We start from the raw sequence: 23,641 nt of genomic DNA, 5'->3' as shown, positions 1-23,641 counted from the left end.
CATCTTCACATTTTAATTTTACTCAAATGAAAATGTATTTCTGACAGAAAAAAATGTAATTTTTGAGATGTTTTATTTCCAGGTAAAAGTTTTGAGCCCTGCAGACTGCATGTTATCTTTTTCACATCTGTAGGAAAGTCTGAGCTCTATGAAATTCAGCGCCTCAGGTTTTAAAAGCAAATTGCCAAGTCTCATTCTCACACAAAGGAAAAATTTTTTTAAATGTTTTTAATTAAAGAAGGTAGAATTTGTTGTGTACGTTTTTTATTGTAGTTAACTTGGGATTGAATTTTTATTTGTGCTTCTGACAGTTTGTATGCAGCTGTACTTTCCCACGTTTCTTTTGTTTTTGTACTTTGCAGTGTGGAGAGCACTGCTCTCAGGCTTATCACAGCGCTCGGCAGCTCTGAGGTACAGCCACAGTTCACACGCTTTCTTAGCGATCCCAAAACGGTGCTGTCTGCTGAATCTGAAGAACTGAACCGAGCTTTGATACTGACCTTGGCTAGAGCAACTCATGTAACAGGTAAGTAAGTGAGTCTGTAACTGGCAAACTCATGTAGCAGGTACACGAATGTGGACAGAACCTAAGAAAGAGGATTGAAGCTTGCTGTGATAGTCCTCAGACACTTGAGTGGGAACTCACTGAAGAGACTTTATACTGGTTAAAAAAAAGAAAAGAACAACCCAGCAGTTTGATCTCGTCACTACTTCCGTCTTTAATATAAGTTCTAGTTAGCTCAGCATTCCATTTTCAGCTTTCTTCTACAATTTTAAAGCTGTGGTTTTCCACCGTTGGTCTAAGTCCTGCTTAAAGGAAGTAAATTTAAGATTCGCAGAAAATTTCTCTGTTTTAGTTATACCTATCAATATTCATTGTACCAGCAGTTATAAAGAGATGCTGTATGAAAATGTGCTAATCAGTTTAAGAGTAAGACTGCAGCATATTACATGTTTAGCATAAATTTTAGGGGGGTGGTGGTGAGTGGAGAAGAAACGTTTATTTTCCAGACCAAAGCATTAGTGAGAAGAAGTGCCATTGCTTTTTGTGTTTGCATCTGCCTTTAATGCCTGACTTCGTAGATGATAATTGCATTCTCATCTCTGCATCTGCACTTAGTCTGTTTGCAATGTATTGTTCTAGTTGAAGGAAATAAAGAAAATATAGCTTTATATGCATAGGATGTTGGAAAAAGGCTATTTTAGTGGTCTTTTCATATAGTTGTATTTTTTGATATTGCACCAAAATTAGACAAGTCATAGTTTCTTAAAGTTACAATGTGGAATCTGAAACCCTCACAATGAACTTTTTGGGCTATTACATTAAATCCTACCAGTCTGTAGTATGTTCAGTGGGTTTGTTTATATCTGTGTGCGATGATTCTATATAGGTGGGACGTTTGGAAAATATGTATTCCATGAGTTAGATAACTTGGCAAATGTTTACATATTTCATTGTGTAAGAAACTTGGATTTTTAAATATCACTACAAATTTTACTTAGAAAGCCTCTTAAGTTTTTAAAAGCTGTCAATCTCATGGCTACCAATTTTCTAAGCTTCTAATTTTCACATGAAAGTTCAAATTTGATCATTGGTAACAGATGCCATTCTTTGTTTTCTTTGAAGTAATAGACTCACTTGGTTAATTTTCACAAACTCTTTCACTATTCCCTAACTAAGCAAGTCTATGAAAAACTACTTTTCTGTCCGTGTCTTTTCAAGTAAAATTGAAATTCTGTGAGAAAAGTAGTCAGTACACTGTACAACTTAAAGAAGTACACAAATGCGCAGGTACACTGAAATGTTCTGTGCCTGCTTCTCATTTTATCACACCAAATAATACAAAAAATTGTGCTCAAGGGTTGAGATTTAATCGTTTTTACTACCTCAGCAAAGACATTCTTTAAATGAAACGTCCTCTCAGCCCTGCATTGAGAGAGTAGACAACGGAGCATACAGTGACTGTATAGTGTAGTGCCAGCTGAGGGCAGTGCTGAGGGCATCTTAACCCACCATTGCTTTTGTACACTCACTGCACATCAATGTAGTAAACATTCTAATAACATCTGAGGATTATTATTTAAATAGCTTTGATCTTACTGTCCTCTTTCTTAGGGGAATCCTGAGGACACCCAGAAGTCCGTAGACCATCCCTTGAGAGTTCTTTTTCAAATCAATTGTTGAATTTAGTAACTTCAAATCTATTTCTGTTAACTACCTAGTTTCACCTCCATAAAATTTTGCCTAGCTATCTACATACACTTCTTTAATTCAGAGTTACATTTTTGCTATAGTCTATAGTTGTGTGATTACTGTGGTACTTTTGAACTCCAGAAAAGACATTGACTCTCGTAATTCTATTCCCTTACCTCAATCAAGTCTTAGTAAATGATGTAAATGAGCAATCCTGGTGGACCTGTATCAGCAAAAAAAAGGAGTAAGACTCTAAATGTCTTTTATCACCTTTTCATTAACTGTGCATATTTACACCTATGATCATTCCATCACTCATAAAGTTGGAGGTCTCGAGTGGAATTGACCTCTCTAGCACGCACCAGTGATATTCCTTTGAGTGTACCTAATTTGTTTTGTGATTTTTGCTCCGATAGCTTTTACAAATTGTAGGTATGATCCCTTACATCTAAAGTAAATCTGTTTTTCTGTTTTTATAGATTTTTTTACAGGCTCTGATTCAATTCAGGGGACTTGGTGTAAAGACATACTTCAGACCATCATGAGTTTTACTCCCCATAATTGGGCTTCACATACCCTTAGCTGTTTTCCAGCCCCACTACAGGTAATTTGATCTTGAATTGTTTATGGAATGCAGATGAGTTCCTCCTTTCCATTCTACAGAATACGTTTTAGTGATATATAAAACAAAATTTGCATTGGTTTCTTCTGTTTTAAATATAATAGTTACTTTCCTATCTTTTGAGTTATTTCTTGTCCAACTTTGTTTCTGAATATTTAATTATTATAGTTTCATATAATAGAAAATAGCTTTCTGATATTTAGAGCCTTACACGTTACCTGAAAAGCTTGTTCTATGATAGAACTGAGATGGGAAGAAAACCAATTTACCATATTTTCCACAAATAGTATGCCTCTGCAAATAACGTGTCCTTACATATAACATTTGTAAATAATGAAGGAAATCATTTCTAGCATAATCTGTGTTACATTGAGACAAAGACCGTATAAACTTGGTTATTTGTAATATAGAGAAAGAAAAATATAATTTACCTTATTGCCTAAGGAAGAATATCAAACAAACAAAATAAAGACTAGACAACTCCAATCCCTAATAAATTCTTTATCACAATCACGTACACTGCACGTGCAGCTTTTAAATCATTGACAAGTCTTTAGCCATTTCTTGTGCTAAAGTAGGCTAAATAAGAACTGAATGCACCTGTTTTGATTACCTACAAATTCAACTCAGAGAACAGTTCTGTGCATAACCTGAGTACTCTGTGTAATATACAAATCCAACAGCTTAACAAGAAAAGAAAAATAACCCAGTCATAAAATGATCAAAGACATGAACAGACATTCCAACGAAGAGAACAATCTGGTGGCTACCAAACATGGAAAGATGCTTCCTGCCATCAGCCAGACACATATCAAGATCACGATAAGATTCCATTTCTTCTACAAGGGTGGAGAAACGCTCATGGTGTGGAGTGGGCTATGCATTAGTTTGCTAGCTACAAGGTCAGCTGTTAGAAACAACTAGCTTCTCCACAGGAGAAAGATGAGGCTTCCTACTCTTAGAAAGATATATAAGCTCAACCCTTCAGGGAGGAGGGGTGGTTTTATCCTGCCCTGGGGAGTAGCTATGAATCAGACTGACTTAAGGACAATGAGTTGAGGATGGCTAAGATGAAAAGGATACGATAAGAAATGGTGGCAGGGATGTGGAGAAATTGGAGCATTTTTCATTGTTGGTGGAAATGCAACTGGTACGGCCATTGTGATAAACAGTGTGACCCTGAGGAGGACTGGTGGGTTCGGTGTTGCTTTGTGGTTCAAACCCGTCTGCAGCTCTGCAGGAGAAAGATGATACTTTCTGCTGCTGTGACGATTGGGTGTTCAAACCCGGGGAGTCGGAGTCGACTCAGTGGCAGTGAGTTTGTGTTTGTTGTTGTTTTAAGTACATGACCCAGCAGATCCACATAAAGTATGTACCCCCAAATACTTGAAAGCAGAGATTTGTACACTAATGTTGATTGCAGCTCTTTTGGATTCGCAATAGCCAAGGGTGGAAGCCACCGCAATTCCCATCAGCAGATGAGTAGTTGACAATGTTTGTTACATATGAGGGATTTCTAAAAGTTCATTGGAAAATGGGATAGAACAATAGTGGGGTATTTCTTGTTGATCCCCCTCATATGTATAATGAAATACCCAGTTAATGGGAGAAATGAAGTATTGATGCATGCTTCAATAAGGATGAGCTTGCAGACATCATGCTGAGTTAATTAATTCAATCCACGAAGGACCTATATTGCCAAAAGAACAAAGATTGCATGACCTCACTTACAAAGACAAGAAAAGGCAAATGTGAAAAATTCAAAGCTCAGTAATGATTAGGGGGAGGCAGGGAGGAGATTTGAAGGGATTAGCCCTGATGGCTTAATGAATATACCTTGAGCTGCTAATAGCAAGGTCATCAGTTTAAAACCACCAGCTGCTCCTGGGAGAAAGATGGGCTTTCTACTTCCATAAAGAGTTACAGTCTAGGAAACCCATGGGAGCAGTTCTACCCGGTCCTATGTGGTTATTATGAGTTGGAATGGATTCGATAGCAGCCAATTTGAGTTTTTCCTTAGAATAGGGCCGGGAAAATCACATTGATTTAGGAGAAGGGATGCAAGACCAATCACTGTGGGTGCTGTTAATAAGCCAGCACTTGTAAGAAGTTGAATTGGCAAAAGTTGTGTGATACATTGGCAGCAGCCCCAATGACCAGAAAAAGGAAGAAGAAGAAGAGCCGCGAAAGCTCCCTATTTAGCAACCTAACAAGGACATTTCTTGCCTGGAAGTTTAAGGTCATGATTTCATGAGATATCCCTGTTAATTGGCCAGATAACAGGCTTACAGCTTCTGTTCAACCCCTAATTCAATGAGTCTCCAAAGCTTTCAAGTAAGTGGCCAACAAAGTCGTAAGCACTGGCCTCCTCTGTTCATTGGAGCAGTAGGGGAAGTACAGTCAGGAAAAGGAGGCGGCTTTGGAAGGTGTGAATAATTGTCTCCATGAACAGCTCCTCCCTTTGCTATGCAACCAGAACTAGATGGTGTACAACTGCTACCATGGAACATTTTGATCCATTCCACAGTAAGAGCCTGATCAAAAGGGGGGAAAGGCGGAACAGGATTTCAAGTATCCATGTACTTCAGACTTTTGGGAGATGTCAAAGTCGGTGTTACTTTTGAACCTGTGGCCCTGAAATAATCTTTAACCCTTAAACCAAAAATATCCCAAGTCTTCTTAGAAACGAACAGTAGTTTAGCTTAAATAAGAAAACATATTTTCCTTGAGCATTATGATTTTTTAAGAACTATATGGGATCAAAAGGAGCCCTGGTGGTGCTGTGCTTATATGTTGAGCTGCTAATCACCAGCTTCAAAAGCACAGCTCAAAAGCAGTGCTTTTGGCAGTTTACATGCATAGCTTCTCTGTGGGAGAACGATCAGGCTTTCTACTGAGTTAGTAGAAACCCAGAGGGCAGCTCTACCTGTCAGAATCGACTCCATGACAGTTATTACTACAATGGAGCCCCGGGGCCATTGCCAGCTGGTCAGAGGCAGAAACTTTATGTAAGCACACGCATTGTGTTTAATTTGGGATTGGTTATTACTTAAAAAAAAATTATGCACATCAGAATTGCCTGGATGATTTGTTGAAGTACAGGCTGCTGTACTTCTTAGAGCTACTGCTTCTTTGGGTCGGGAGTGGAGTTTGATCATTTGCATTTTTAACAAATGCCAGGTAGCAATGATACCACTGGACTGGGGACCAGAGAACTACTGATAGTGGATTTCCCCGTATCCCACTGCCATCCAGTTGGCTCCTATTCAGAGTGAATATATACAATTTCGGTGGCTTTGTAAATGTTTAGAGGGACAGCCTCATCTGTTCCAGAGGATCTGGTGGGTTTGAACTACCCACCTTGCTGTTAGCAAGTACAGTGCTATCTGATAGCTCCAACGGTGCTCCTTTCTTAAAGAGCTGGTTACATTAGCAAACGTTCAACAGTTTGATAGAAGAGTTGACTTGGAACTTCTTTTTAGGTCAGGTAGGGAAAGGAATCTTGGAAATAATTTAGCCGCATCTTCTGAGATGACTGACTTTTCATGGTAACACAGTTTATGAGCGGCAGAGCAAGGAATGGAACTGTGTCCTAATTCCGTGTATAGTGCACTTTTTCTGATTAAACCGTTGAGATAAGCAGCTGGTCTTCCTTTTAGGCCTTCTTCAAACAGAACAATGTACCTCAGGAAAGCCGTTTCAACCTGAAAAAGAATGTGGAGGAGGAGTACAGGAAGTGGAAGTCCATGAGCACTGAAAATGACATCATCACTCACTTCTCTGTGAAAGTCTCTCCTCCTCTCTTTCTCTGTCTTCTCTGGAAAATGCTTTTGGAAACAGACCACATCAATCAGATTGGCTACAGGTGCGTCAAGAAGCTTAGATCTGAATTCTTTCTGGTAAACTGTTATTTCCATGCAGCAATAGAATTTCTTCCTTTCGTTTTTTCTTTTCTTTCTGCCATTCAGAGTATTAGAGAGAATTGGAGCTAGGGCCTTGGTAGCTCATGTGAGAACATTTGCGGATTTCCTGGTCTATGAGTTCTCTACATCAGCTGGGGGTCAGCAACTCAACAAATGCATTGAGATTCTGAATGACATGGTCTGGAAGTACAACATTGTTACGTTGGACAGGTTGATTCTCTGCCTGGTAAGAAGAAATGCCTTTCAAAGCTCATTCTTTTTCTGATAGGCTTTGTGCTGATGTGTTAATACTGCTTATAAAGATTTAATGCATTGGTCGGGAGCCCTGGTGGCGTGGTGGGTTATGTGTTGGGCTGCTGCATTTCAAAGCCACCCGTCACTCAGCAGGAGAGTGATGGGAATTAACTCTGTGCGAATTAACAGTCTTAGGAACCCACAGGAGCAGTTTGGCCCTGTCCTTGTGGGTCATTATGAATCCACGTCAGTGAGAAGCATTGCTATCTGAGAAACTAGAGAATCCCCCGTTTCTTTGTTCCTTTATTCAGTGAATACCAAATATCTGCTATGTTCTGTGCCACAGGTAAGACAGACCTTGAACGTGTGAGCAGTTAGGCTTTTGAAGTGATTCTGAAAGGCTCTTGGCAGGCAGTAGTGTCAACATAACCATTTTTGTTCACTTTGGTAACCATAATCCTAACCTGACCATTTCTCATAGCCTCCTGATAGCCCTCAAACCTTTCCTCTCCTCACTCTGATGTCTCTTTTAGACAACATTTCAAGACATTGACCTGGCATATTTTTTAAAACTATTGTGGTGATAGATGGAGTGACTTTGTCAGTTAATGTCTTAGTTGTGCCGCATAAATATAAAAATGATTCTAATCCAGGAGAGGAAATAAATCCATAAGCCCCTAAAAATGAAAGAATAAGATAAAGCAGTGAGGAAAACACTACCAGGTGTTTGTGAGAGCGCACATCTTTCTGTGTAACAAATGGAAGGTGAAGGACAGGTTAGATTTCAAAACAAGAAAGATGACCATTCCAGGCAGAAGGAATGGTGAGGGCGGAAAACAAGCAAGAAAGAGCGAGATATGTTCGGGGAATGCCACACAGTGGGCTTGGGGTAGACTGGACACAAAAGAAGGTGGCAGTGAGATTTTACCGTGTAATGGCAGAGAAGAGCCTGCGCTATGCTTTGGCAAAGGTTGGGCGCTTCCATATGATTTTCTTTCCTCCAAGGCCATGCGCAGTCACGAGGGAAACGAGGCCCAGGTGTGTTACTTCATCATCCAGTTGCTGTTACTCAAGCCAAATGATTTCAGAAACCGAGTCAGTGACTTTGTGAAGGAGAACTCCCCCGAGCACTGGCTGCAGAATGACTGGCACACAAAGCACATGAATTACCACAAGGTACGCTCTGGTTTAGGCTTCACCTAAGCCGGCTGACGGCATGCTATGCTTTTTGCCTAATTGACTGAGGTGTGTTTTTTGTGGTTCCCCTACTTTCTCTCTGGCCTGTATATGAGGGGACTTCAAAACGTTGGTAGGAAAATGGAATTAAAAGTTACTGGAATTTTTCCACAAGTTTTTGAAGCCCCCACATAAAGGTGAACAAGCTCACCCAACTTCCTCAAGGTTCTAGTTTCTCTGATGCGAAGAGTAAATGGAAACTGCCGTTTCATTAGAGAGGGGTGCTTGTAACACAAAGTGAATTAAAATCTAAGAAAGCATAATTTAAAGTGCTACCTTATAGAAAATAAATTTATGAACAGTGTTTTCAGGTTTATTGTGTTCTTGCAGAAAAAAGAAAAGGATGCCTTAAACGTTTGCCATCTCTTCATTTCCACAGAAGTATCCGGAGAAGCTGTATTTTGAGGGCCTGGCAGAGCAGGTTGACCCTCCTGTCCAGATCCAGTCCCCCTATCTGCCCATCTATTTTGGAAATGTGTGTCTCCGATTCCTTCCAGTATTTGATATAGTAATCCACAGATTTTTAGAGTTGCTTCCAGTATCCAAATCACTGGAAACGCTACTGGATCACTTAGGAGGCTTGTATAAATTTCATGGTGAGCTTATTTATTTATTTATTTTAATTTAATCTAACAACTTAATAATTACTGAAAGGATACTGAGCATAAACAGGTGGTACTAAAGGTTTTACTTGTTGTTTTTTTTAATCTGACTATTTTGACAGTAAGTGATGGGGATGATACCATAAAGTATAAAATATTGTTGCTACTTGCTACCTAGTAGATTATGACTCACAAGGAAGTGTAAAATTCATAACATAAGCCTGAATAAATAGAGCACAGCAAAAAATATGAAATAGCCAAGGGAAGTGATATGTAAGCGATGCCTTCATTCACATGATGCTGTTGTTGGGTGCCATAAAGTGTAGTTCAACTCATAGCTACCCAGGTGGCAGAATAGAAGTGCCCTATAGAATTTTCTGGGCTCTCATTTTTTTGGGGGGAGGGCTATCATCTTTACAGGGTAGATTTCCCTTCCATGAAACCACTTTGAACCAACTAAGCTAAGCTCTTTGAACCATGAATAGCTAAGCTCTTTGAACTGTGGTACCAAAAGGACTTGTAGTTCTTGTGAGATGCCATCCAGTCAGTTTGGCTCATAGCAGCCTTACGCACAGCAAAAAGAAACACTGCCCAGTGATGGACCATATTATCAGTTGTTGCTATGTTTGAGCCCATGGGTGCAACTAACTGTCAGTCTATCTCATCAAAGGTCTTCCTAGTTTTTACTGACCCTCCACTTTCCCAAGCAATATATACTACTTCACGGTCTGATCTCTTCCTGATAACATATCCAAAACACATGAGATGAGGTCTTGCCATGGTTAGTGTGTGATTATTTCCCAAATGAATATAGGAGGAAGTATGCGTCTGGAACAGACTAATGGTACTGTGAACAACATGGGTCTGGTGGGGTAGATTTGAACTGTGATATATGTGATTTGTTTAAGCCAAAAGGAGACTAAATCTTAGTAGGCAGACTAAGTCATTTGGAAAAATCATGGAGGTCAAAAAATGACACATTTAAAGAGTCATTGCCTTGATGGGCTGAATTAAAATGTTGTGACAGAGTTAGTTCTAGAAATAAGTCTGAGAAAGGGATATTGTACTTGACTGTAGATCCCCTTGGAGGCTAAGTTGGAAAGCTTTTATTTGATAAACTGCGGATAATGAGAAGTCAACTGGAAGTTATCACATAAGATCATTGGATATGAAAATGGAAGGACTGTTTTAGGGTACAAAAGAGACCCCGAATCTTAAATATAATTTACTAAGTCTCAAAGAGGAAAAGACAAGACAATCAGACATGTCATCCAGATGAGGGAAACCATTAGCACAGCATCATGATGGCCTCTGAGGCTTGGCAGAGATTCGAGACTTAAAAAGGAACAGTCATAAAAGTGACATTGCAATTATAGGTGGGACCACAGAAGCAGGAGTGGGACCCTGATTCACACATGTATGTGATGTTGGCCAGAAGACCTTTCAAGAGTGGTTCAGGGCCTGCTGACCAAAGCAGTCAAGGACCCCTGGTGGCAGTTACGTGGTGGGCTGATAACTGCAAGGCCAGCAGTTTGAAACCACTGTTCACCATCCACTCTGCAGGAGGAAGACAGGACTTTCTACTCCTATAATGCTACGCTCTTAGAAACTTACAGGGGGCAGTTGTATCCTTCTCTCTAAGGTCACTGTGAATTAGAATCTGCTCGATGTCAGTGAGTGTGGTTTTACGTTTGGACCAAGGCAGTCAAGAAGTGACGTATGACCATAAGATTCTAGCACCCCACTCTCCACTAAGGCTGTGTTGCTTCTCCCCAAACCTGTTTGGGAATGTGACAGAAAATCCACTCTTAAAATGCTCTCTGCCTGACGGCAAAGCTGTTCACACTGATAATAGAACAAATGCTGGGAGAGCTAAATTTATGTGGAAACTCACAAATGGATTTTGAGTCCACAGTGAATGAAAACCTTCTTCAAACTCAGTGCTCAGAGTTTTAAGCTCTCATACAGGACAAATGGACAAGGAAAGAGGGATGACTTCATTGACTGATTATGGGGGAACGTTCAGAAGAAGGAAAATCCCAGACAACTTTCAGTCAAAGACATGGGAACTGGGAGAAGAAAGGAAAAAGGCCGAAAGTCCGTGAAAAGGGGTGGAAGTCATGAAGCGGCCACCAGGGGACAAAGATAATGTGTGCTGGGCAGTTCGTACTTTCAGCCCGTATCTGCAGTTTTGTCTTCCTAGATAAGGGTGGCTTATTTCGTATTTTATTTTTCAATAGGTTTTAATTTTTAGGGAAGTTTAGGTTTACAGAAAGTAGAGTTCCCATAACCTCTTCTCCTCAATGCATACAGCTTCACCTGTCATTAACTTCATGCATTAGTGTGTATATTTGTTATAGTCGATGAGCCAATACTGTTAACTGCAGTCTCCACATGAGGCCCCCCCTCCTTGGTATGCAGTTCTATGCATATTAAACATGACAGCATCACACGAAATAATTTTACTGTCCTAAAAATCCCATCCTCTACCTATGTTGCCTTTTTCTCAAACACTTCCTATGATTGATTTTGTTCTTATTGTCTCTATAATTTTGCCTTTTCTAAATGTCCTATAATGTGTAGCATTTTCAGACTGCTTTCTGTCACATTAAAAACTCAACTGCCATCAAGTTGATTCCAAATTATTGATTTATGATTCCTCCATGTCTTTCATTGCTTGATTGGAGATTTTTTTTTTTTAATCACTGCGTAATACTCCCTACTCCTTTGTATAGATGGAGCACACCGTATCCTTTCACTTACTGGAGTATTTTGGTTGCTTCCAATTCTGGGCAGTTGGGAACAAAGGTGCTATAAACATCCTTGTTAGTTTTTTGTGTGGACTTAGTTTTCAACCAATTTGGCAAATAGCTATGCCATGAATAGGGTCTTGATACTATTGAACAGATATGAAGTTTAAATGGGCTTTCCGATTTAACAATTTTAAAATCCTCTTTTGGATTAAATAAAGCACATCCCCAGTGACAAGGAACCCGGTCCTGTTCCTGTCCTGCTCACCACTGTCTGCACACCAGTTTCTCCCATGTCCCTCCTGAGATCATCTTAATTTGGCTTTTGGTTTTGTTTTGTTTTTTTGCAAATAAAATGTTCATATTTTACAAAAGAGCTTCAAAAGCTTTACGAAAAAGTGGAATTAAAAGGTAACAGAATTTTTCCACAAACTGTTTAAGCCCCCTTTGTGTTCTGTTCCTGGGGTTTTCTAACTTTAATAACGTGTTGAAGTTGATATACCCATTTTATATGCTTGCCTAAAGAGCTGCCTTATTCATAGTGTAATTTGCTGAACCAATCCTGGCCTTGACCATTGTAGTTGCTTCTAATCTTTTGCGAGTTTAAACAAAGGTGCAGTGCCATTCCTTGCATATACGTCATTCGTGAAAGGTAGCATTCCAGTAGTGGAGTTGCTAGCTCAAAGGCTATGATGGACATCCTTTTGAAATGTGAACTGCACCTCTGTGTGCACTGTGAGGAGCGTTCGGCCTTGTCTGAAGATAAAAGCAGTCAAAGTTTACAATTAGCCAGCATATGGACTAGTTTTCTAACCTTCTGAGCCTCTGTGGCAGCCTTACAAAGGGAGGATTTGTTTTTTCACAGTTGTCAGTACTGGGATAAACTTGGTGACGAGTTGTTTTCTTCTTGGCAGATCGCCCAGTGACTTATCTCTATAATACGCTGCATTATTATGAAATGCACCTGAGAGATCGCGCCTTTCTCAAACGGAAGCTGGTCCATGCCATCATCGGCTCCCTCAAGGACAACAGACCACAGGGCTGGTGCCTAAGTGACACTTACCTCAAGAGTGCAATGAATGCCCGAGAAGACAACCCTTGGATCCCAGATGACTCCTACTATTGCAGATTGATTGGCAGACTAGTAGATAATATCCTTTTTCCCCCGTACTTGCCAGAAATACTGTATTTTGATTTTTGACAAGTTTCTTTTTAAGCTAATAATATTTTTGTAGATTCGAAGACTTTACTTTTTTTAAAGATTATTCTTAGTTTTACTTCTGTAAAGGTGTTGAAACATCCTGCCACATAGACTAAAATTCACTCCATTAAAATTTATATGTAAAGAATTAACTTCTTGGATATATTTAGCACGTGTTAAATATCTTACTGATTTAAATTCGTTCTAATTGTTTTAAATAAATTCCCCTTTTTGTTTCTCTTTTTAATATAAGTATTAGGACCCATGGTGGCATAGTGGGTTATGTATTGGGCTGCTAACTGCAAGGTCACCAGTTTGAAACCACCAGCTGCTTTGCTTATGAAAGACGAGGCTTTCTGCTCCATAAAGAGTACAGCCGTAGAAACCCACAGGAGTTTCTGTCTTATAGGATCTCTATGAATTGGAAGGACTCACTGGTAATAAGTTTGTTTTTTGTTTATATATTTGAGATAGTAAGAAACTTCATTTCACATTTTCATGAAAAATGTTACTATAAAGACATAATGTTTCTTCGTTTTTGACTTCATGTTTCGTGTTATAAACACTTGCCTGTTTGCCATACTATTATTTACTGGATAAAGAAATTTACTGAGCTGTAAAGATTGCTCATTATGAAGTAGTTTTCTTATTAACTTCCCGTGACCATTAAGAGAAAAGTCTGAGGAAGCATCTGTAGATCTTATAATGTCATGGTTATCAAGGCCCCTTTGATACTAATCATTTTAAACCTGTGATTGATCATGACGTTGCCGTCAAACCACTTCAGTCAGTTCAAGCTTAGTTAGATTTGAATTATATTAATCCATCTCTTACAGTCTCTGACCATAGGTAAGTCACTTCTTTGGTGCTCATAACAGACAAATCTATAATCTTATCAGATACTTACAGGTGAACTATTTGAGAAACTATGTCACACCCTACTCATTAATCCTTAATCTCAAAAAAGTTATTCCTTTAACTAACTGTCTGCACCTATGGCTGGCAAATCTCCTGGCCCTTTTCCCAACTGTGACTGGAGATTCAATGAGTTTCCCAACCCAGCTGCCCATGCTCTGCATGTGACCTGTGTGGAGCTCATGGCCTTGGCTGTTTCAGGCAACGATGTTGGGAATGCCCTACTAAATGTCGTCCTGAAAAGGTATGTGTCCGGTTTCATGAAATGGTATTCATTAGTTGGTTGTACAGAGAACAGTCATTCTATATAGACCTGCTGCTCTCCCAGGCTGATGTGCATTGCATAGTAGCTGCCCTCTGGTTCTAGACTTGGTGAGACCGGTGTAATGGAATGAGCCCTGGACAGTCAGGAGACTTATTCCCATCTGTGTTCTTTGTTAGTTGTCTGATAAAACATTTAAAAATGTTAACATCACTGTTGTTCTTAGCTGTGGTTGAGCTGGCTCTGACTTATAGCAACCCTATGTTCAACAGAATGAAATATTGCCCAATCCCGTGTCTTCCTCACAGTTACTCTTTTGGATTCTCCTGTTGAAGCCACGGTGTCAGTGCATCTCATTTCAGGCCTTCTCGTTTCGCTCACTCTCTACTAAGTTGAAGTTCTTTCCCAAGTTATTTCCTGATAATATGCCAAAAGTATGGAAGACAGAGGCTCACTCTTCATACTTCTACGGAACATTCTGGATGTATTTCCTCAAGACAAATGTGTTTGTTCTTCGACAATCCTTGGTACTCTGAATAGTCTTGCCACCAGCATAAATCAGATACATCAGTTCTTCTACAGTCGTCCGTGTTCACTGTCCAGTATTCACGGGCATTTGGAGATAAGGCGATTAAAATACCACAGCTTGGGGCTGGCATGCCTTAGTCCTCAAGAAGACGTCTTTGTTCTTTAACACTTTAAAGAAGGGTTATGCAACAGATTTGCCCAATGCAATACGTCCTTTGATTCTTGACTACTGCTTTCGTGAACGTTGATTGTGGATCCAAGGAAATGTAAATTCTGATCACTTCAGTCTTTTATCTGCTTACCATGATGTTGTGTACTGATCCAGTTGTGAGGATTTTTGTCTTGTTTACAATGAATTGTAATCCAAGCTGAAGGCTCTAGAGCAGTGGTTCTCAACCTTCCTCATGCTGTGACCCTTTAGTACAGTTCCTCATGTGGTGGTGACCCCCAACCATAACATTTTTGTTGCTACTTCATAACTAATTTTTCTACTGTTATGAATTGGGCGACCCCTGTGAAAGGGCCGTTTGACACCCAAAGGGGTCGTGACCCACAGGTTGAGAACCGCTGCTCTGGTCTTTGATCTTCATCAGCAAGTGCTTTAAGTCTTCTCTTTCAACAAGCAGAGCTGTGTCATTTGTGTGTTACAGGTTGTTAATGAGCTTTCCTCCATTCCTGATAAGGGCATTCTTCAGATAGCCCAGCTTCTAGGATTATGTTCTCAGCATACAGAATGACTGTAATGAAAGGAGACAATGTTGACCCAGCCATTCGCGATTTTACACCATGCATTATTTCCTTGTTCTGTTCAGACGACTCTTGGTCTATGTACAAGTTCTGTATGAGCACAATGAAGTATTGTGTTCTCTCAATGTTATCCATAGTTTTTTTATGATGTGCATTCTCCTCAATGTTATCCATAGTTCTTTTATGATGTGCATAGTCCACTGCTTTTGCATAGTCAGTAAAACACAAGTGAAGATCTTTATCTTTCTGATATTCTCTACTTTCAGCCGAGAGCCAACTGAAGTCAGTATTGATATCTCTAGTTCCAAGTCCTCATCTGAATCTTATTTGAATTTCTGACAGCCCTCTATTGATTGACTGTTGCAACTATTTTTAATTATCTTCAGCAAAATTTTATTTGCATGTGATATATTGTTCAATAATTTACCCATTCTATTGGGTCATCTTTCTTTGGAATGGACAAAAGGTATGCATCTCTTGCAGTTGAATGGTCAGGTAGCTGTCTTCCAAATATCTCTGCCTTGACGAGTGAGTGCTTCCTAGATTCATGCAATTTACAGTTCACATTCTGATTATTAATGAGTGTGCAACCTTTTCTACTCATTTTGAATTGTGCTCCTTCAACCAATGGAGTTCCTGAGAGCTTTATGCTGTCCACATCATTAAGGCCATTTCTGCTTTGAGGAGTTAGCTCTTCCTCAGTTGTATTTGATTGCTTTTCCACTGAAGGACTCAAATTCCAGCACTCACCTGCTGTTGATTCACTGCTATTCATAAGGTTTCAGAAACTAATCCCTCAGAGGTGAACCACCTCTTCCTTCTTCCTAGTCTGCCCTTAGTCCGGAAGCTCTGCTAAAACCTGTTCACCAGGGATGACTGTTGGGTTTGAAATATGCATGGCATACCTCAAACTGTAATTTATCACTAAAGACAAGATTCCTCTTGTAAAGATCAGCAGAATGTAGGAGTTAATGTTTGAGGAAGTGAAAATAGTCATCTCGGCCTGGCAACTCTTGTTAAAGAGTACAACCATAGTATATAATATATACATATACGTATGTAGAGGATCCCTGACTACACCAATTAGACTGTCAGCTGCTAACTGAAAGGTTGGCAGTTCAAAAACCTGCACTCTGCTTCCATAAAAATTACAGCTTAGGAACCCCAGTAAAAAGAGTCCTGTCACCCCTGTGAGTCGAACACAGGCTCACTGTGAGTCAAGCATCAACTCAACATCACCTAACGATAGCACATGTGGATGCATAAGTATATGCAAACATATCATACTGAGCTTGGTATATTGACTTTATTTAACATAAATCCTTTTTTTTAAAAACTGAAGTAGATCAGTTGTCAAACCCCTAAATTATGTAATATATCAAAATATAATCCATGACGAACCATATATAATGTCTTAAGTATTTTATATTTTTATTCTTTTCTCTTCAATTATAGTCAGCCTTTAGTACCAAGAGAGAACATTACAGCGTGGATGAATGCAATTGGATTGATCATTACTGCACTACCAGTGAGTTAATAATTGGAATCTGTACTTAGTAATCAAATGCAAATGTGTTCTATAGGCAGAAAGAACAAGATGCAAATAGCATGCCTTTTTATGTCATATAGCTTAATGAATGTTTCATATTTTTTAAAGCCTTTCATGTTATGTCAAATCTAGAGTGCTTAATATCTTGTCGTTCTGCATTAAATGTAAACATGCATGACTGCCTTCTAGGTTCCTACATCATCTGGTCCCACCTTTCCTCTCTAATAATAGTTTTCACATCATAATCTGGTGAAATCTTTGGCCATTTAGAGCGCTTGCTCATGCAAATGCCTACTGAGACATGTTTCCAGTACTTATATGCTTACGAAGAAGACAAATGCTAGAATGCTTTTTCCTTCTCTCCGTACCTGTAGATCTACATTACCAGCATAGGGCCTGCCTAACTCCTCCTCCTCTTGGGTCGGGGGCACCATCTAATTCAGTATACTCCTGAACATCTGTGGTTTGATGTAGGAAAACCATCTCTCCTTAGTGGCAGGTCAATTCTGCACTCATCAAGCTGGTTTTGTTCCAATGTTAATTTAAAAATGAAATTTAACTTGTTGGTTTATCTACTGAAATATCTTGTAATTTCACTACTGTACTCCCTAAACTTGTTTGATTATTCAGCCCTGTGAATGACTGTTTTTTTTACATACCTCTAAAATATGTATTTATTAATTATATATGTATATATAAGACCATCTATCTACAAAATATTACTGAAACTGATTTATATAAATGTCAACCACTTGTCTATAAACTCGATAGATGCAAGTGCGGAGTCTCTTACTCACAGCTACTTTTCCCTAGCTTGTTAGCGACTTCACAGCTGCTTTGTCCACAAAGTCACAGCTGGATTAGTAGGGAACTTGAATGGCAGAGAAAGTGCTACATTTTTAGGCTGTGGGGTTGATTACTGGGTAAGTGATACTTGTCAGCAGGTTTTCCTCTGCTTTTCAAGGAGCCATATTGGATTGTCCTTCACGATCGAATTGTAAGTGTTCTCAGCAGTCCCAGCCTCACTTCGGAAACAGAATGGGTGGGCTATCCTTTCCGCCTCTTCGATTTCACTGCGTGCCATCAGTCCTACTCGGAGATGAACTGCAGCTATACGTTAGCCCTCGCACATGCTGTGTGGCACCATTCTAGCATTGGGCAACTTTCTCTCATTCCAAAGTAAGTAGCCTGATTTCCTTAAGTTATTTGACTTGGTTTTGTTTCTTAAATCACATATACATGTGAAGCAATGTGTCTCATTTCATTAAAATAATTTTCAAAGTATGAATGCTTTAGTAGATATTTAGTAGGTTAATCAAAAACCTCATATCAGAATTATTTATTTAGGGGAAATATTTTTATGTACAGGTATAATCTGCTATCTAATTTTCTGTTACAATATCAGGGTAGTCAAATTCATGCTTTTTCCAGAATGTATCCCAAAGGTTGCCTTTTGTTGTTGTTGTTGTTGTTGCCGCCTTTTAAGTAACTGATATTAACCTATTTTCGGATAATTTTTTGATAGTGACCTGATTCAAATGTCCTGATACTGCTAGTTATTTTTTGTTTACTTAAGATATATTACTTCATGTAGTAGTGATAAAAATGGCTTCCAAATGTCAAGTAACTTACTTCAATAATCAATCAAATGAAAGTAGAACAGTAAAAGATGACACTGTACTAACTTTAAAAAAAAAGTGGTTTTTTACTAACAAATTTTGTTAGTAACATTAACATTTTTTTCAGTTTTACAAATACTTAAAGCAGGTTGTATTGACAAAATTCAGGTAACCTGATTTTCAAGTCACAAGCAACTTTTTAAATACATATTTTCAAATTTCAGATTTCTCACTGAAGTACTTCTTCCCATAGTGAAGACTGAATTCCAGTTGCTGTATGTGTACCATCTTGTGGGGCCGTTTTTACAGAGATTTCAGCAAGAGAGAACTCGGTGTATGATAGAGGTAAACTGTAATTTAGGTCTTTAGTGATAAGATTAAATTCTAAACAATCTACTTAGGTTTCTATCCTGGTGTTGTTCAAACTACAACTCTTGAATATTAGTAGCAAAACTAGTAAGAGCTAAGAGAAAATGTAGAGAACAGAACAAGGCTGTGATAATATGTTTAGTATGAACTATAGTAGTGTATAAGAAAATCTCTCGTGAAGGTTGACTTTCAGAGTAGACCATTATGATACATTTGCAATACTACAGTGCAGAATAATTCACTAATATCTCGAGAATGGCTGAAGTCAGGCATCCTTCACATGGTTGTTGAAAAAAAGCAACTGAAGCAGAAATAGCATTGAGCTATCAAGTAGAACTGTTAGTGTGGTTAGCTGCTGAGAGCAACATGCCAGCCACCAGTCTGAGAAACTGACAGAGTCATTTCTGTGGATCACATGGAACCAAGGAGCTGCAAATCCTAAGGATCCTTGAGACTGCGCTTACTCTCTGGTTTCTAGGAAAAGGGGATGTGTTGGCCCTGGAATTTAAAAGAAAGTTAGTTTTGAAGGGAAGTTGTATTTTAGCCCTATTAAACTCTATATTGCACTTTAGATTTAATGATAAATTCAGGGCATATCAGATCTTCCATTTAAATGATTTTTTTTTTTTTACCATTTTCATACTTGTTTGTTATTTGACAGATTGGTGTAGCATTTTATGACATGCTGCTGAATGTCGACCAGTGTAGTGCCTACTTAAAATACATGGATCCCATCTGTGACTTCTTATATCATATGAAGTATATGTTTACTGGTGACAGTGTAAAAGAGCAGGTAAGTTCAGTTTATTTGATTATTTTTAAATTTTATTTGATTCTGAAACTCGGAACACATGATGAAGGATTTTTAGTGTGTTGGTTTTTTTTCTGATTTGGTTCACTGGGAGGCGACTGTTGATATCATACACTATTAGAACTGCCTCGACATACTGTCCTGGATATAGTATTAAAGCATAAAACCTGTTAAAAATTTTAACACAGATTCCTTTATATTTCTAGCAGAACTTTTGATAGAGACCCATGGAGTTTGACATGTGTTCCCATTAGAAAGAAACAGTGGTGTGATCACTAAAAAGATCAGTGAAGGGTTGGGTTGTGAATGAAAACAATCCTGATTTTCCCCCTCAGTGGTTAAGGCACACTGGGAACATTGGACCAGTCACAGCATGAGGACAGAAGCCCAAGCACAATTCAGAAAGAGTTTTAGGGAACAGCTCGTGCCCTCACTATTTGCAGGGTGCCCATATGGAGACTAGACTTAGGCTGTGCTGCCTCCAGGGTGAAGTTAAAGGGAGGCACTCTGACTGAGCCTGTGCAGAGACACCCTAGAGCCGGTGCACGGGGAATAGCTCTACTGAAGCTACCTGGTCTTCCCATCTGTAGGCAGTTAGAGGGACAGAGGTGCATAGAACAGAGAGGACGTTTAGCGCCCTCTTCCACTGATACTTTAAGCTCTCCTTTTCTGTAATGGGAAAGGGAGATAAATTGATACACCAAGCCTAGTCACCTGGGTTCTTTCCTTGGAGACCGAGAGTTGGGAGGAGAGGATGCTGACTGCTCTGCGCTTCAACAAGATTGCCGGAGAGTGACCAGGAGCCCGTGGATGTTATATTTAGCATATTCTTTATATTTGGACCTAAGAAACTTTGACTCCAAATTTTTAAAAAAATAAAACAATGCATAAAGTCAGAGAATATTTTAGTAAAAGAATACAGTTGATGTATTTATTTCCTTAAAGTACTTTAAGTAAAACATCATTTTGTTTTAATTTCAAGTGTAAATCAAAGCAAAAAAAGAAAGCTTAGTAGATAAATGTTTCTGATGTGAATTATTCAAAGAACTTTATGATAGCATGCTTCTGTGAAGATGGCATTTTTAAAAATTGTCTACTAGTTGTATGTTTGAACTTTTTGACGTATGATAGTTCTTGCTAGTGGGGTGGCTGGGTAGGAGCGTCTTCGTGTATTTTTGTTAAGAGTATGCATATTCATATTTAGACATACATGTGTATAAATAGGAGAGTAAATGAAAAGGTATTGCTACTAGGGTTCCAGTTCCTACATGCACGGGTTTGTTCCAAAAATCCCCTCGTTCAACCTGTCCTGATCGGTGGATATTTAAAGACAAGTTCTCCCAGTAAGACACTTGACTCTGTCTTATTCGAGCGCCTTCAAAACACAGTAGCTGTGAGAGGATCTGCATTGTCAGTTAAATTGAAGACAGAAGTCAGCCTAGAAGGCGATAGCAGTTGTTTTAGGGGATTCCTAAGGACATGTATAGAAATTTCTTCCCCGGTCCTCCACTCTCCAGTTCATTATCTCAGCATACGTGTAAACTACTTATTTAAATGGTAAGTTGAAATCTTTTGGTTAGAATATTATTTAATGTGCTTTTATTCCCTAGGTTGAGAAAATTATCTGTAATTTAAAACCAGCTTTAAAGCTTCGTCTTCGCTTCATCACACACATTACCAAGATGGAACCAGCTGCAGTGCCTCCACAAGCCATCAGTAGTGGGTCTCCAGCACCACAGCCCAACCAGGTGCCAGGGTCTCTACCTGTCAGCCAGTGAGGCCAGGGCATCTTGATGTGGTGAAGCAAGATGAACAATATGGACTTAGATCTATTAATCTGAGCATGATCGTGCTACAAAGTGATGCAGTAGATGAAGCAGTGATGTTCAGGTTGTTTGATTTTGATTCAGCTGGTGAATCTATTGAAACCTTTTAACTTCATCCCCTTAGCTATATTTTTGTCTCTAAGAGATCAAGTCAACTACAGGTTCTTTCTACCCATAACAGTTCATTAGAGCTACTAGGAACATAGAGCAATTTCTGAGCAAATCCTAGGTATTCTCAATCTTTCCTACTCTAGCTATTTTTTCTGGTTTTTAATTTTTAATTTTAGTAGCAGATTCAGTACTTTATTTGTTAAAAAAAAACAAACACCACAACATGTAAAACATAATTACTACAAAACCATTTATACATAAATCTCCTCGGGTGTGTCTGGGATTTTTACCAGATAGAGAACTCTTAAATTTCCTTCTACTGCAGGAGCAACCCAGTTTTGTATTCTCTTTTGAATGGCAACGTTTTATTGTAGCCTTCCCCATAAATGGACTGATGTTGCTGCTGAGATAGATTGGCAGTTTTTTGCTTTGCTGTCAACTTTAACTCACTGTGTAAGGTAAGTTGGAAGCCATATAAGAAAGGAACATCTGGAAATGTAAATAAAATCAGGCTTCACTGGTTGCTTCTCTAATCTCTGTTTTTAGAAATAAATTCACTGCTCTTCTAGGTTGACAACGTCCCCTGTCATATGATGTAATTATTTGTATGTTTACAGGCGGAGACAATTTTTAATAATGTATTTTTAAATGTAGTACACACCTTAGTTCTTTAAGGTGTATTAGATGTTGAGAGGCGTACTGTTGATTTTGGAAGAAACGAATGCCAGTAAGATTGCAGAAGACCTTTTAAAAAGTGGAAATCTGTTAAATAAACTAGCTGACTTCCTTAACACTTACCTGGAGTGTGTGTCTGCTGGCCGCATCACAAATTCGAGCGGTGCTGCTTTGGGGGTGATGTACATGCCCCAGTTGGGCCTATGATGTGACGTTGGAGTTAAGAGTTATTAGATTTTTAAAAATTTACTAGAATATTCAAACAGCTATCCTTCAGGATCTTGTTTCCAAGCACCTTCTCCCTGGGCCTTTGTCCCCTTCATTGGTCGTGTTCTTGCAGCCTCGTGTGCAGACTCTTTGTTTGTCATCCAACCCCTCCTTGACATTTCCATGATCCTCAGTGAGCTTTTCCACCTAATAATATTTTTGAAATTCTTCAAGAGTTTTATGCTGAAAATTATTTCCAAACATACTCTCAGCAGTTGTCGTAAGCTGCCATCCAGTTGGCGCCTACTTGCAGCAGCCCATCCGCAGCAGAAGGGACACCCCCAGGCCTGCGCCGTCCTGACAGGAGGGCGGGAGAGGTGCCTTTGAGCCCATCATTGCAGCACTGTGGCCATCCATCTCGGTCATGGCGCCTCTCTTCTCAATGTATTATTTTGCATTCAAAGAATATATTGCTTTAAGATCCTAGAATCGAAATAATTACGACACTGACGATAGGCGAACAGAAAGCTACCTTCTCACTTCCATGTAACTACGTCCAGGAAAAACACAACAAACACAAACCCATTGCCACCAAGTCGATTCGGACTCACAGATTCGGCAAACCATTAACATCTTTCTCCCAACGAGCTAAGCCTTGGGTTCTGACTAACCAGGAAAAAGAGCTTCGAGTGGAAGAAACATGTTGTGCTTTGAAAGAACAGCTCCTAAAAAGGAACAGCTCCAAAGTGTCCCAGACTTTTGTTCCAAGGTGTCAAGACATGGTGCTATTCTTATGACCCTGAAAGCAAACATCAATCAAGGTAGTGGAAGACGCCATGGTCACCTCACCCAAAAAAAACTCTTCAAGGGAAATCAGAGATCAAGACGGTGCTCATTTGGTTTTTTGATGTGAGGGGGATAGTGCATTTGGAGTTCGTGCCATGAGGTCAAAGTGTTAATCAAGCTTTCTCTTTAGAGCAGTGGTTCTCAACCTTCCTCATGCCATGACCCATTAATACAGTTCCTCATGTTGTGGTGATTGTCCCCCACCATAAGGTTATTTTTGTTGCTACTTCATCACTGTAATTTTGCCTCTGTTATGAATCGGGTGACCTCGGTGAAAAGGTCTTTGGACCCCCAAAGGGGTCATGACCCATAGGATGAGAACCGCTGCTTTAGAGATTCTGAAAAGATTGCATAACAGTGTGCAACAAAAGAGGCCTGATTTGAGCCCGGCCGACTGGTTTTCCACCATGACAA

At 39.3% G+C, this 23,641-nt stretch overlaps 1 protein-coding gene across 1 annotated transcript in view; it reads left to right on the top strand.

Annotated features, from left to right (window-relative positions):
• MED23 (mediator complex subunit 23) overlaps positions 1-22,296 on the top strand; it is a 49,432-nt gene extending 27,136 nt beyond the window's left edge. Inside the window, exons 16-28 of the mRNA XM_004702230.2 lie at positions 363-526; positions 2,674-2,798; positions 6,476-6,681; positions 6,785-6,965; positions 7,979-8,149; positions 8,589-8,805; positions 12,476-12,712; positions 13,756-13,921; positions 16,670-16,742; positions 17,728-17,942; positions 18,607-18,727; positions 19,413-19,544; positions 21,173-22,296. Coding sequence (XP_004702287.2) covers positions 363-526; positions 2,674-2,798; positions 6,476-6,681; positions 6,785-6,965; positions 7,979-8,149; positions 8,589-8,805; positions 12,476-12,712; positions 13,756-13,921; positions 16,670-16,742; positions 17,728-17,942; positions 18,607-18,727; positions 19,413-19,544; positions 21,173-21,340 — 2,176 coding nt within the window. The 3' untranslated portion in view covers positions 21,341-22,296. The remainder of the gene's footprint in view (positions 1-362; positions 527-2,673; positions 2,799-6,475; positions 6,682-6,784; positions 6,966-7,978; positions 8,150-8,588; positions 8,806-12,475; positions 12,713-13,755; positions 13,922-16,669; positions 16,743-17,727; positions 17,943-18,606; positions 18,728-19,412; positions 19,545-21,172) is intronic.
• The last annotated feature ends 1,345 nt before the right edge of the window (positions 22,297-23,641 follow it).

Source organism: Echinops telfairi, unplaced genomic scaffold, assembly GCF_000313985.2.
Source record: "Echinops telfairi isolate 266 unplaced genomic scaffold, ASM31398v2 ScPeMD7_3533;HRSCAF=4204_0, whole genome shotgun sequence".
Classification (NCBI taxonomy): domain Eukaryota; kingdom Metazoa; phylum Chordata; class Mammalia; order Afrosoricida; family Tenrecidae; genus Echinops; species Echinops telfairi.
Note: the sequence above shows the minus strand (reverse complement) of the source record. Positions and strands in the feature narration are given on the sequence as shown.